The 15071-nt window shown below is 40.0% G+C and overlaps 1 protein-coding gene across 2 annotated transcripts in view; it reads left to right on the top strand.

Annotated features, from left to right (window-relative positions):
• Positions 1 to 15071, top strand: part of TMEM131L (transmembrane 131 like) — a 171753-nt gene that overhangs the window by 108216 nt on the left and 48466 nt on the right. For both annotated transcript variants that reach the window (XM_058721123.1, XM_058721122.1), the window contains exons 8-18: positions 1828 to 1905; positions 2109 to 2262; positions 3872 to 3930; positions 4243 to 4351; positions 6417 to 6510; positions 7022 to 7175; positions 7891 to 8061; positions 9387 to 9456; positions 10527 to 10644; positions 11983 to 12124; positions 14466 to 14575. In XM_058721123.1, coding sequence (XP_058577106.1) covers positions 1828 to 1905; positions 2109 to 2262; positions 3872 to 3930; positions 4243 to 4351; positions 6417 to 6510; positions 7022 to 7175; positions 7891 to 8061; positions 9387 to 9456; positions 10527 to 10644; positions 11983 to 12124; positions 14466 to 14575 — 1259 coding nt within the window. The remainder of the gene's footprint in view (positions 1 to 1827; positions 1906 to 2108; positions 2263 to 3871; positions 3931 to 4242; positions 4352 to 6416; positions 6511 to 7021; positions 7176 to 7890; positions 8062 to 9386; positions 9457 to 10526; positions 10645 to 11982; positions 12125 to 14465; positions 14576 to 15071) is intronic.

Raw genomic sequence — 15071 nt, 5'->3', positions numbered from 1 at the left:
CGTGGGCAGGAGAGGGGCAGAGAGAGAGGGAGATACAGAATCTGAAGCAGGCTCTAGGCTCTGAGCTGTTAGCACAGAGCCTGATGAGGAGCTCGAACTCATGAGCCATGAGATCGTTGACCTGAGCCAAAGTTGGATGCTTAACCAACTGAGCCACCCAGCACCCCAATTAGCAGTTGCTTTTTAGAATAGTCTTTGGTTAATGTTTGGTCCTATTTCCAGCTTGGTTAATCTTCTTTAAAGATTTTTTTTTAAATGTCTATTTGAGAGAGAGAGAGAGAGAGAGAGAGAGAGAGAGAGAGAGAGAGAGAGGATGAGCCCCCGGGGTGGAGGGGCAAGAGGAAGGGGAAGTGGGGGAAGGGCAGAGAGAGCTGGGGACAGAGGATCCAAAGTGGGTTCTGTGCTGACAGCAGTGAGCGCAATGAGGGGCTTGAACTCACAAACTATGAGATCATGACCTGGGCTGAAGTTGGAAGCTTAACTGACTGAGCCACCCAGGCGCCCCATCTTGATTAAACTCCACTATCTTTACTGCATTTTAAAATGTGTCTTATTCCTTTTTTGGTACTTTAATCGCTGAATGAAAATTGTAGTAGTTAAAAATGTGTTTTTAATATAATGTGCTTAGGTAATTCTTAATAAATCTAATAAATTAAACACAATCATGGTGGTTCTTTCTACTTAACATTAAGTCTTCCTGGAGTGAATAAACGCTTACCCGCAATCAAGTCCGCCAAGGATTTGGGGAATGCCTCCTTGCCTTACTGAGATTTCCTGCCATCGGGACTGTGGCTGCCAGGCCGAGTGCCTTTTTATTTTATAATCACTATGCCAGACACATCAAGCTGAACAAAAGAGGAGTTGTCATAGCTGATGGGTTTTGGATTTACACGCTGCACTACCTGACTTCCCTGTGTGCTCACCGTCTGCAGCTCCCCCCTCCCCCCCAAATGACTGTATTTCTGAATCAGAGTGTGCATTTCCTTATCTTAAAAGATGTCGATTATCATTCCATGTGGCTGTTGAGATCTTTGAACTTGATGAAATTTTGCATTCTTTTCATTTATTTTCATCTCTTCCATGCATAGCTCTTTCACATTTTAAAAATGATAATGATAGGGGCGCCTGGGTGGCGCAGTCGGTTAAGCGTCCGACTTCAGCCAGGTCACGATCTCGCGGTCCGTGAGTTTGAGCCCCGCGTCAGGCTCTGGGCTGATGGCTCGGAGCCTGGAGCCTGTTTCCGATTCTGTGTCTCCCTCTCTCTGCACCTCCCCTGTTCATGCTCTGTCTCTCTCTGTCCCAAAAATAAATAAAAAACGTTGAAAAAAAATTTAAAAAAAAATAAAAATGATAATGATAGCCCGTTTCAATTTTAGACATCTCTTAACTGTTTTGCCACAACTTCTAACATTCTATTAATGGAAGGCAGACGGAAGAACAGTTAATTGGCTATTGCTGGGTGAACCTACTTTGAAATAAAAGATTCCTGTGTTGAAACAGAATGTTCAGAAAGTATAAGAAATGCCAAACTACAGTGTTCCTGTGTATATTTAGAACATATTTATCTCCTTATTGCCATAATAGGAATTTTCATGTTGCCCAAGGGAGAGCTTATGATTTCCATTAGAATGTGAGCTTGGTGACAGGCTTTTCTGTCTTATTCATGTTTATTTCCAGCTACTAGGATAGTACCCAGCATTTAGCAGATACTCAAATATTTATTAAGTGAATGAATGTTCTGCATAAATGATAGATTGTTTACTATGAATACAAGATTTAACTCTTTGCCTCTTTTCAAGTTTTTTCTCCCCTTTTTTCTTCTTTTAGGCAGAAACCACTAATACTAGTCTCTTGCAAGTACAACTGGAATGCAGTTTACGTAATAAAGTGTGTCAGCAATTAAAGGTAAAATTAAAAAATTTACTCTTCTCATCCTTCCTTTCTTGCCTTTGGCTTGGAAATCAAAAATAACATGACACATTCTGTTTTCAGAAATACACATGACCTTATCATAAATGCTTTTCTTTTTATAAAACTTGAAATCACAAAGTTTGGATGATTTTTTTTTTTTGAGTTTTTTTTTGTTCTTTCCATCCCTCCAATCTCAGAGTTGTTATATGGAATCTGACGATGTTTTACGGCTACAAATGAGCATAATCGTAACCATGGAAAACTCCTCAAAAGAGTTTGAAGAAAACACACAAGATTTGTTAGATCATCTTTCTATAATTTATGTAGCCACAGATAAATCTGAGACCTCAGGTAAGGTGGAATCTTTTAACATTTTTATTCTAGTATATCTTGATTAACCTGCATCACCATTTTTTTGTTTTATTTTATTTTTTTAGTATTTATTTTTGAGAGAGAGAGAGAGAGAAAGACAGAGTGTGAGCAGGGGTGCGCAGAGAGAGAGGGAGACACAGAATCCTAAGCAGGTTCCAGGCTCTAAGCTGTCAGCACAGAGCCTGACGTAGGGCTTGAACTCACGACCTGCGAGAACATGACCTGAGCTGAAGTCAGATGCTTAACCAACTGAGCCACCCAGGCACCCCTGCATCACCATTCTTAAAGCATTTACTTGTAGGCTGTATCATTGCAATGCAAGACAACGAGGCTTTGCGTTCGTAATTAAGAGATTAACAGTGACTGGTTCTCAATCTGCAACTGCTAATAAGGCTATATTATTTTGGAGTAAATTAAGTGGCAACTGCAAACCACTTTTTAGTTTTCTTGGGATTTTTTTTTTTTTTTTTTTGCATTCTGAGATAGGAAACAAGTTAAATGGGCAGGCACAACAATCTAATATAAATATTCACAAAGTGTTTGGGAAGTTTTGTGTCTCTTGTCCCAGTGTTACTGATCTGCAGAAGCTCAGTTAAAGAAATCATGCCGTGTCGTATTTTTAATAGCTGACTGGGTGCCAATTGTTCCCAGATGCCGGACAAGTTAAGAGAGTGTGAATTGTAGTGTTCATTGTTATGAATTTTGTCTTTGAAAATGTATGTCCTGTGTACCAGGAATTACCTAGTTCATCAGCTTCAGTTTCTAAGAACTTTTGTAGGCAACACATATTAGGTGATTTTTGACATTTACAATGTAGAGTTTGCTGTTATCCATTGGTTAGCAAGGCTGTTCTGGTATATGTGTCTGTATGTATATATATGTATGTGTATGTACATTTATATATGGACACAGACATACACATGTACCACGTGTACATAAACACATACCATATACATATCCAGAGAAAGAATTGGTACCAAAGTGTAATTTTATGGTCAAACATCATCTACTTTCCAGCCCTCAGAATTGGCTGTAATAGTGATGGTTCTTCAGCAGGAGAGCTGTCCTGTCTTCGGCTTCCTAGTTTTTGGTGATTCTCAGAATGGCCAGATAGACATCAATGTAGAGAAGACCCTGTCCCATGGGGAGCACTTCTGTGAGTGAAGGTTGAAAGGAAGGTGATGTTTTGAGATCCCAGGGTTTTGTTTTTCCTCAAATGTGATCATCCCAATAAGGAAATAAGGGCCTGTCCAATCAATAGGAGAACATCGCTTATTTAAAGCTGTCCAGTTGGTTAGTTTCATCCAGAGGAGTAATAGTGTGACCCTATACTCAGAATATCTTCACTGGTAGTTTATTATCCTTTAGAGAGCCCATGTTGGTAGGTCAATCTTTTTGTATAGATCTTTTTCCTTGTGACTTAGAAGAATACCCAACAGAAAATAGTTCCCAGTTTCAATGGTAGTGTTGAAAAACGAGTCACATTTTTTATAGAAATGTGTAATGTAGCACTTTAGCCACTATATTAAGGTATGAGAATGAGATGACTCTTTTGTTTTAATCTCATTGCTCTGATTCTTTTGGACAGATGATTCGGCAGTAAATATGTATATATTACATTCAGGAAACAGCCTTATTTGGATACAGGTAATTGTAAATTACATAAAGTAAAATTTAAACTTACGAATGTATGTTTAATTGCAGAACATGAGGAATTTTCAACAACAGATACAGAAATACTTGTCTCATTTCTCTTTTGCTTTAATTTATACCCGGTTTCCCTTGCTTGAACCCACATTAGGATGAAGGTTGTCAGCACCCCCCTTCCTACTGTCATAGACACATATGCTGAGCAGTTGCTTGTATGCCAGTCTGAACGACTTAGTTCTTTTAACAGAGTTGATTCACATTGGATACTCACCCAGCTGAGAATAGTCATGTGGATTTTTATTTTTGTAGGACGTACATCATTTCTCACAGAGAGATGCTCTGTCTTTGCAGTTTGAACCAGTACTCGTACCTACTTCTGCAACCAACTTTACAAAAATTGCCTCTTTCACTTGCAAAGGTACAGATTTTAAAAATACTGGAGATTGTCTTTTTATTTTTGTTATCTGGTTATGATGACAGTTCTTTTCTGTGAAATGACTTGGGTTTCACAAAGATTTTCAGAAAGCAAATTGGCTTGATGGTAATACTGTAGCCTTAAGAGTTCTAAGAGATAGAATGATGGAAGAAATGATTGTTGATGCCACTGTTATTCTGCCACATATGGGGGATTTTGCATTTAAAGCTTAACTCACGTGATCTGAAAGAGCAGGATGTAAATGTGTCTGGTGGAGGTGCTGCTTCCACAGAGAACAAGGTTGTGCTGCCCGGGTCGTGTATCTTTGTGCAGAATGCAAGCTAGATCTAGTGAGTACAAACCCAGCTGTAGCTTTAGGTTCTTATTTATGGTTAAAAAGAGTTCTGTAAATAAATGCAAGTTGTTTGAAACATATGAAAGCATGCCCTGCCTCACTTCTGTTTCTTTTTCTTTTTAAAATTTTTTAATGCTTATTTATTTTTGAGAGAAAGAGAACACAAACAGGGGAGGAGCAGAGAGAGGAGACAGAGGATCCGAAGCAGGCTCTGTGCTGACAGCAGACAGCCCGATGAGGGGCTCGAACTCACGAATTGTGAGACCATGACTTGAGCCGAAGTCGGACGCTTAACCGACTAAGACACCCAGGCACCCCTTTTTAATTTTTTTTAAGTTTATTTATTTATTTTAAGAGAGAGAGAACACCAGCAGGGGCAGAGGGAAGGAGAGACAGAATCCCAGGTAGGCTCCTCACCATCTGTGCAGAGCCCAATGTGGGGCTTGAATTCACGAACCGTAAGATCATAACCTGAGCCAAGATCAAGAGTCAGATGCTTAACCCACTGTACCACTCAGGCACCCTGCCTCACTTATGTTTCAAGAAATGTTAACTAAAGCAACAAGTAAGATATAATTTATTACTTGGATCAATAAAGTGTTAATATTCTGTGTTGGTAATGATTAGGGAAAAAACACGTATTTTTGACAAGAGTACTAACCAATGCAGGCTTTTTGGAGGGAAAATTGGCAATCTGTGAAAATTTAAAATGCACATTTATGCTCTTTGACACTACGTCTGGGAACTATCTAGGTACACTCATATACATATTCAGAACTGCTTACAGAAATGTGCACTGTTAGTGACAACATCCGTCTGTCGACAGGGGGCTCGTTCAGTTGTAGTGCATTTACAGGAGGGTATACCCTGCAGCTATTAGGAGGCATATGTGGGCATGTAATGCAAACAGCGCATACGCTTGGTGTCCTTTAAAGGGTGTCTGTGTACTTGCATGTCATAGAACACTGGACGGATGCTCAGGAACCTGCTAGCAGTTGTTTCCTCCAAGATAACTGGGGACTCGGATGGACTTTTTTTTCACATTTTTTGTTAGGGTTTGAATTTTGGGGGGGGGGGGGGTTGGGGCCATATATGCAGCTTAAAAAAAAAGACTTGAGTATTTGTATCAGAGTTAAGAATTTAATGCCAATGCCTTAATATTAGGAGTAGTTCAGGGAAAGCTTAAAAGTGTTGTTTTGATAATCTCCAGTGTTTTGGAATGCATTTCCACTCACCCTGTGAAGCTCCTCCTTGCTATTTCGGTTGTCTTTCTTTTTCCTTTCTTGCTCATGCCTCCACATGCTCCTCTTCACCCCACCCGGCTGAGTATCATTTTTCACTTCTGTCATCTCTGGCAGACCTAAAGACTTTCCTCTTATTTATGGTGAATGCAGATCTTTGTAAAGAGAAGCTGTAAAGCGTTGACTCTCTTTTTCTTTTTCTCCCAAAGGAAGAAATGAGAGGTTGGTTTAAAAAGGGAGGGGTGTGTGTGTGTGTGTGGTAGACATCAAGTTCTAGAACATTGGCAACCAGCCAGCAGAGGAAAAAGATAGGAGTGTTTGAGAAAGTATTTTACTGTTGATATCTGATGCACTATTTTAATGGAGAAACTGAAGTAATTAGAAAGTTATAAATAAAACGTATATCCTGTTTTTATTCAGGCGCAACGAAAGAAAAGATGCTTCACGTTTATTTCTTTGTATCTCAAAACAGCTACATCATGTGCCAGTGGAATTAAAGAAGACGTGAAGAAAATAAAAAACACTCCAACATTAAAAGCGTGTCTCTCCTCTCCTGTGATTCAAGGGTAGGGTGAATCCATTTTCCTTTAAATCATGTTTGTTTAAGTGTTTTTTATCTGGAAATAATTTAAAAATGTAACTGATGAGACGTGTATGATTCTCTCTCTCCGGACTTGCCTTGCGTACATTAACACAGCTAACAAGCAGTGGAAAGGCTGATGGCAGAACGGGAGAGGGGAGAAGAAGGATTCCAGTGATTCCGTTTGTGGACTGGGCTGGGGACCAGGTAGTCAGGTGTGGGAAGGAGGAAGAGGATGCGCGTTGGGGTCCTGGTTTTGTCCTGGCGGCCTGTGTGAGCTGCCTTGGTCCTGGCCTGGTCACTTACCCTCTGGCCTTCAGAGGCTGCGCCTGAGGGCACGAAGGGTGAAGAAGGCAGTCCCGCGGCCTGTTCCTGGCACTAACGTTTGTGATCTGACGTTTCATGCTGCTCCTCTTTGGGCACACTCCGAGGCGCTCTGAGTGCTGGTGGGTTGTCTCCCACTCAGGGCTGATAGCATGCACGTCCTGTGTTCGCAGGTATTTTAGAATGGACTCCTCTGCGACCCAGTTTCACATAGAGACTCACGAGAACACTTCAGGAGTTTGGTCAATGTGGTACCTCAACCATTTTGACCATAGTGTTGTATTAAATGATGTGTTTGTTTCCAAGGAGACCAAGCACATTTTAAAGGTACATACGGTATTTTTATCCAAGTTTTAGCCTATTTTAAGTTTTGTTTAAGGTCAGATGCAATGAAATTAATATTTATAAAGTTTAATTTTTTTCTTCTGAGTTTTAAAGCAAGTATTTTTCTTTTAACGTTCTCAGAATTATTTCTAAGATCTATTTGTTTTTTTAAACTATCATTCAAGGAACACAGAGGGACCAAGGTATATTCTTAAAGGATATTTGCTGTCACCATTATTAAAAAAATTACAATGTACAATTTATACTCAAAAGATTGTATTTATTAAAAATAAGCCTGCTTAATAAGAGACTCTTAAAAACTGAGAACAAACTGAGGGTTGATGGGGGTGGGAGGGAGGGGAGGGTAGGTGATGGGCATTGAAGAGGGCATCTTTTGGGATGAGCACTGGGTGTTGTATGGAAACCAATTTGACAATAAATTTCATATATTGAAAAAAAAAATAAGCCTGCTTAATGACAAAATAAACTTTTTCAAAATATTGCCCGTGAAAAGTTCAAGATTACTTTTGTGAAATTAAAACAGCATGTGAAACATAAACCTATCATTTATATGAAAATATTTCAATCTTTGAGCTGGAAATAGTTGAGTAAATTCTATTTTTGAAAGTACAAAAGAACTTTAGTATCATACTTTATAATGGTTTTAATCATAATTGGTATTAGAAGAAGTAATTTCTCTTGCTTTTTTTCTTTTTAGATTCTGAATTTCACTGGCCCTTTATTTCTACCTCCAGGCTGTTGGAATATATTTACTTTGAAACTTGCTGTTAAAGACATTGCCATAAATCTATTCACCAATGTATTTTTGACTACAAACACAGGTGCCGTTTTTGCAATACCTCTACAGATTTACTCAGCACCAACCAAGGTATTGTTTACAACACTATGTGTTATAATTTTCATAATAATTACTGTTATTAACTTATGGTGCTTGGGTTTTATTGGCAGAGTTAAGCTCGTGTTCTTTAAGACTATCTCAAGAAATACAACAGATATTACCAGGCCAAGCTTAGATGGTCATTTGTTTAGATATGGAACTCTTTATTTGGAAAGAGTTTCCATTTTTCATAAAGTAACTTGAGGTTCTTGAACAAAATAAGGTATTACAAGTAGATTCATCTCATTTTCATTTATTTCCAAAATTTCTAGAGCAAGGAATATGTACTTGCTCTAGAAAGCACAGTTGAGCTTTTAGTGCATCCTTGCAATGAATTCAGATAAACTAGACGGTTAAATGCTGTAGTTAGACCTCTGGTAAGTGAGGCTTGGTTGCTTGTAGTTCTTGCATTTCTCCCGGGGGCCAAATCTAAAGCCTGAAAGGATTCACAATTAAAATGCTTTCTAAAATCTGGGTAAACCGTATTCAATTTAGATCTTATCTTAAACATGTCTCATTTTTTTCTTAATGTTTATTTATTTCCATTTGGTTACTGTTATTGCTTCTTTTTGATCCAAGCTATTCTGTATAACGCTGGGTTCTGATTTTTCACTATGAGACATTCATGCAACCATCTTTATGATTTTTCTCACTTATTAGCCTTGGTGTTTCATTAGATAGAAATGCCTCATGCTTAGCTATAGGCTTAAAGGTAGGACTTCTAAAATCAAACTACACAAAGTGTAAGGTTAATTCCATTCATCCTTATTTTGAGGAGGGGAGATTTCTTAGAAATTTCCTTTTTCTGATCAAGAGATGCGTATTAAGAAGAGCGCCCTGTGGGAGGGAGTAGGCAGGTTTCATGTATATGTGGAAGTAGCGAGTCTGTGCTTTCCCAACCTGTAGGAAGTGGAACGTCAATTTAAATGTCCTGAGTGGCTTAGGAGTTTCTACAGATTGTTATGCTGTTTTTCAGAGGATTACAGTGTTTTGGTTCTTTTTTAAACCTATCAGGAACGTCCTGAGATTAACCTCTAATTCAGGAGGCAGCTTTGTGTCTTTGGAGCCCATGGATCATCACTGTGGGCATCGATGATTGTGCAGAATCCACTGCTGTGAGCCTTCCTGTGAGAGACCGTTCAGGGCTCTCATTCAGGGGGAAAGGAAGCCAAGAATTCGCTTTCTCATTGTTTGGCTTCTGGTTAAAGAGAAATTCACTGAGGTGGAGGCCAATGTCTGCTTTGCATTTGAGTGCATTAGGATTTTTATGCTTAGTGTTGTGTTTTAAGTTATTCATATATTACTTTTCAATCTAGGAAGGGAGTCTGGGTTTTGAAGTGATAGCACATTGTGGCATGCATTATTTCATGGGAAAATCAAAGACAGGTAAGTATTTTGCCCTTAGGCTTTCTGTAGAACTCTAGAGTGGGGTTGGGTGGGAAATAGTGAGGAAAAATAGAGTTTGTAGCTGCAATAATTAGTCCTGTAAACATAATTGTATCATATTTTATTTTTAAAGAGCATGATCATTCACAGAATGACTTGAAAGTCTTAAAAATCCTCCAAAAACACCTGAGGTTACTTGTATAAATAATGTCCCCTTAAGTAGCTTGAACTTTTTGTAAGGGATTTTTTTTCAAACACATTATTTGATGGTCACAGCAACTTTGTGTCCAGGAAAAGTTGGAAGATTTTGGTTCTTTTATAAAAGGGCTGACTACAAGTTAGTAAAAATAACCTGGACTTGTGTTTGAAGACTTGGATTATAGGAGCATAAACATCTTCCAGGGGGTGCTTGCTGTTATGTGAGATTGAATGCTATGGTGTTGATATAGAAGCTCTTTCTAGCCCTTGCCCTACATTTTTGATTCATTAAAATATTTAATGTAAGGAGACTGTTGCAGTATGGAGACTTCTTTGAGGAGACACCCATGCTTTCATCCTGGTACACTCTTTAGCACAGACAGGACCGAACAGATGAGTAGAGAGGGCTCAGTGAACAGGAGGCCGTTTTGTAAATATGCACATGCACCTTCCCCAGGCCTGGTCTGTGCCCTTCTTTGGGAGGACCGTTCGTCCATCAGCACTGATCACCGAAAGGCTTAGATGATGACCAGTGCTTACAGGGAAGCAGTTTAGCCTGTTAGACGGAAAGCTGTTAAAAATGTTCCGAGTATAATTTTTACTTGTTTCAGGCTGTATTCATGAGCCATGTGTCTTTTATGTTCTTACCTTTACATGATTCGATTTAGTTTTGTTTTCTACATGTTTGTTTGATTTGATGTACCATTTGCCATTGAGTTAGAGAGATCCTAGGAAAGTCAGAGGGAGGGAGGGGGTGTGTTTATGCATTTGACAGTCCTCTCAGTTTGAGAAGTTTGGCAGCCTGTGGCATTCTTTACTAATTGAGTTGCATTTTCTATAAATCTAAATATTAAATCTGATCTAACTTTTAGAAAATCCTAATTGGGAAGGGAGTCTTTCCCTGGATCGGTCTACCTGGGATGTGGATTTGGAACTTGCCAATAAATTGTATGAAAGATGGAAGAAGTTTAAAAACGGTGACGGCTGCAAGTATGTCTTCACCTTTCCTTGTCTCTTTTATGCGGCACTGGGGAGACACTTCAAGCGAAGTTGTAGGATGTCCAACCTTAGAAAAGTTGAAAGTGGAGTGCAGTGCATACTCAAACGTTCCTCACCTGTTTTCAACCAGTTGTTCACATTTTGCCACTTACGCTTTATTTCTCTCTCGACCTCTATACCTTTGTACACACGCATTATCTTTGTGCTGAGTCATTGGAAGGTAAGCTGAAGATACCATACCTCAACCCTCAGTACTTTATTAGGAAAGAATTTATTTCCCATGGAGACTATCCTCCTACATAGGACTATGCTATGATTCCACACCCAACAAATTTAACACTGATACAGTTATACAGTATACAGTCTGTATTGAAATTTCTCTGTTTGACTCACCGGTATCCATTATGGCTATCTTTTTCTTTTTCCTTTTTTTAAATCCAGATTCCATTCAAGGATCATGTATTGCAATTGGTTGTCATGTTTTCTTAATTTTCTTTAGACTTGTATCCCCACCTTTCTTCATCTATCATAATGCTGACATTTTCGAGGGGCCTACCCAGTTGTCTTACAGAACCTTTGGCACTGTGGAGTTTTTGGATTGTTTCCTCAGGTTTACATTCATGTCAAACATTTTTGGGAAGAGTGCTAATTACTTGGTTGGTATTGTGTCCTTATCATTGCATCACCTCAGAAGGAACATAAATGGCAGTTTGCCCCATTGTCGGTGTTGCTAAGTTGAATCGTTTGACTGTCCCCATTGTGCGTCTGACAGCTCTCTTTCCACTGTAGATGAATTTTTCCTTTACTAAGTAATTATTAAAAATTAATAAGTAACATGTGCTATGATAATTTGAGATCATATAAATTTCCTGTTCCCAAAGAACATTTCACCCCATCCATTGATAATCCTTGCCTGGATCAGTTGCTAGATTGATGGCTGCAAAATAGTGATGTTTCTGATTATTTTGTTCATTCTACATTCTTTTTGAGCATCACTGTGGATTCTTTGTTCACTACCATGATATACCATCAGTATTATTTTTTGATGCTTAAATTGTCCCAGATTTGGCTGATGGGGCCCCGTCAGGCTAGATCGTGGGTCCCTTACATGTTCACCTCATTCTTTGAGCAACTTCCTTGCTTTCTAGTAAAACAGGATGCTCCGGGATCATGTGTACTTTCTCTTCCCCAGACCCAGAATACCCAGAATAAGCCTTTTCTTTTTTCCAAGAGCCCTTGTTCCTTTTAGTAGGAGTGATAATTAGTGATTTCCTTTTTTTATGTGAAAATTATTTTTCAAAATAATTTCTTTCTTTATGAATTACACAGGAGGACTGCTTTAGGCATGACTCGATTTGGTCGCTTGAAGAAATCCAAGGAGTCAGAATCCTTTGTTTCGTATCTTCCTCGTTTAATCACAGAGCCCGGCCTTGTGTTAAACTTCAGCGCAACTGCCCTGAGGAGTAGCGTGGTGAGGATTGTGTATCTCCTTGTCAGTGACCCCCTGGCTCTTGGGGTGTTAAGTTATCAGAGTCTTTCCACCTTGAGAATACTGTGTCAGAACCAAAGTTAATTTAAATTCATTTTAAGTGACATACATATGCCGTTCAGTGCACTTAGCAGGGAGGTGTCAAGAAACAAAGGAGTAAACTTGAAACAGACTGAAAGTGCATGAAACAAACACATTTTCTGAAGTTTGTTTTCAATTCAAAATCCGTCAAGAAAGTATTCAACTACGAATATCAGAGAAAATCTTTTTTATAAGATTTTACCATTTTTAAAATTTTTATTTTTAAATTTATTTTATTTTTTAGAGAGAGAGTGAGAGTCGGGGAGAGGGGCAGTAGGAGAGACAGAAAATGAGACACACAGACAGAGAGAGAGAGAGAGACACTCTTAAGCAGGTCCACATTCAGCACAGAGCCCAACACAGGGCTGAGTCTCACGACCCTGAGATCATGACTTGAGCTGAAAGCAAGAGTTGGACACTCAACCAGTGAGCCACCCAGGCACCCCAGTTTTTTTAAAAGTAATCTCTACGCCCAACTTGGGGCTCAAACTTACAACCCTGAGGGGCGCCTGGGTGGCTCAGTTGGTTAAGCAGCCAATTTTGGCTCAGGTCATGATCTCCTCATTCATGAGTTCGAGCCCCGCATCGGGCTCTGTGCCTTCAGCTCAGAGGCTGGAGCCTGCTTCGGATTCTGTGTCCCCCTCTCTCTGTCCTTCCCCTGCTCATGCTCTGTCTCTCTTTCTCTCCCCAAAATAAAGAAATGTTTAAAAAAAAACAAAAAAAACAACAGCTTACAACTCCAAGATCAAGAGTCACAGTGCTTTACTGACTGAGCCAACCAGGAGCCCCATCACAGAGAGAATCCTGATTAACACAGGCTTACATAGGAGTTAGCTTGTTTTATAGTGAGAAGCTCAAAAGAGAAGTCCAAAGCTGATGAAGCAGCAGTGTGATGCCATCAAGAGCCTGGACTCTGTCCATTACCCTCTGTCCTTAGTGTGCTGACTTCTCTCGTGTGTGCTTCCCTCCATGAGCTGGGGAGGCAGGGAGCAAAGCAGAGGCACAGAAGCCACACCAGCAGACTTCCATGTGTGTGTGTCATCTCATTGCCAAAGAGCTGCATCACATGTGGTCTGGGTGATGATTTACACTTCATGAGGTGCTCACTGGGTTTCTTCGGGGTGGCATCCGAAGACTGTTTTTAAAACATTTTTGTTTTGTGGGGCGCCTGGGTGGCTCTGTCGCTTGAGTGTGTGACTTCGGCTCAGGTCATGATCTCACAGTTCGTGGGTTTGAGCCCCACATTGGGCTTTGTGCCGACAGTCTGGAGCCTGCTTGGGATTCTTTCTCACTCCCTCTCTGCCCCTCCCCTGCACACACACACACACACACACACACACACACACACACACTCTCTCTCTCTCTCTCTCTCTCTCTCTCTCTCTCAAAAATAAACATTAAATTTTTTTTTAACTTTGAAATAATTTCAACTTAAACGGTTTAAAAATAGTACCAAGAACTCCTAGTCACCTTTCACAAAGGTGTTTTTGTGTTTGCCACATTTGCTTTATCATTTCTTTTCTCTGTCTTTGCACACACACACACCACACCCTTTTTTTTAAAAATGTTTTTTAATGTTTATTTATTTTTGAGAGAAAAAGAGCATGAACAGGGGAGGGGCAGAGAGACAGGGAGGCACAGAATCCGAAGCAGGCTCCAGGCTCTGAGCTGTCACCACAGAGCCCGATGCGAGTCTCGAGCTTATGGACTGTGAGATCATGACCTGAGCCGAAGTCGGACACTTAACCAACTGAGCCACCCACGTGCTCCACACCACACACATTTACGAGCTGTTTGAGAGTGTCAGATGCTATGTCCCCCCTTATTTCTACTTCATTGTGGATTTCCTAAGAACAGGAGCATCTTCTCACATACCAAAGTGTAATTATTAAAATTGGATGTGATATTAATCATAATGTTATCGAGTGTGCAGTCTATATTCAGAATTTTCCAGTTATCCCCCTCACATACTTTATGGTAGTTTTTTTTTTTTTTTTCCCAGCTCAGGATCTTGCATTGTATGATCTTTATCATCACCTGTAATCTTTCTCAGCCTTCTCTTGCCTCTCATAGCAGAGATGTTGTTGAAGTAAGCAGGCCATTTATTTTCTAGACTGTCCCTCGATTTGATTTGCATGGTGGTTCCCATGATTCGATTCAGGTTATGAATTCTTGGTGGGATTATCTCAGGAGCAACGCCATGTCTTCCTCGGGGTTTTGATTTTCCTTTCCCCATATCTAGGTGAAGTACTTTGTGGTGAAGAACCCTTCCTCTTGGCCGGTCTCCTTGCAGCTCCTGCCTCTCTCCTTGTATCCTACACCCGAGGCTGTGGTACGCCTGCTGCACAAATGGTAAAGCACCCAGTTGGTGAAGACTTTCTGACGGTGTTTGGGAAATGCTGTTAAGACTCAGAATTATTCAGAGTCCTTCACATCTTTCACCCAGAGCCTGTATGTGGGTGTATACAGTATTGGCCCCAGTACCTGCACACCCAGCTCCTTGGGACATACAACCTGATGGAAATTGCCGCTTCTCTTGTTGCGTGGTATCTTTGGTGTTCCTGTGACAAGGCTAGCTCCCAGCAGGATATTACTTTCTCTGGTCAGGGAATCTTTACAGCTGTGATTTTTTCCCACGTGTATTCCTCATATTGAGAATCTAAATCACAGCGATCTCTGGGCAACACAAGAAAGGAGTTTAGTGTTTTAGTACATTTTAATCTCGTGTTAAAAAAGAAAAGATGATAGATTTTTTAGTCCCTGTCTGTTATATCTTATTTTCACAAAGCAGTCACAGTTTCAGTTAGAATGTTTCCCTCTTTGGCTTAGTAGGATCTACTCTTATCCC

The sequence above is a fragment of the Neofelis nebulosa genome, chromosome 3 (assembly GCF_028018385.1).
Source record: "Neofelis nebulosa isolate mNeoNeb1 chromosome 3, mNeoNeb1.pri, whole genome shotgun sequence".
NCBI lineage: Eukaryota > Metazoa > Chordata > Mammalia > Carnivora > Felidae > Neofelis > Neofelis nebulosa.
The sequence above is the reverse complement of the archived record's forward strand: the minus strand, read 5'-3'. Positions and strand labels throughout refer to the sequence as shown.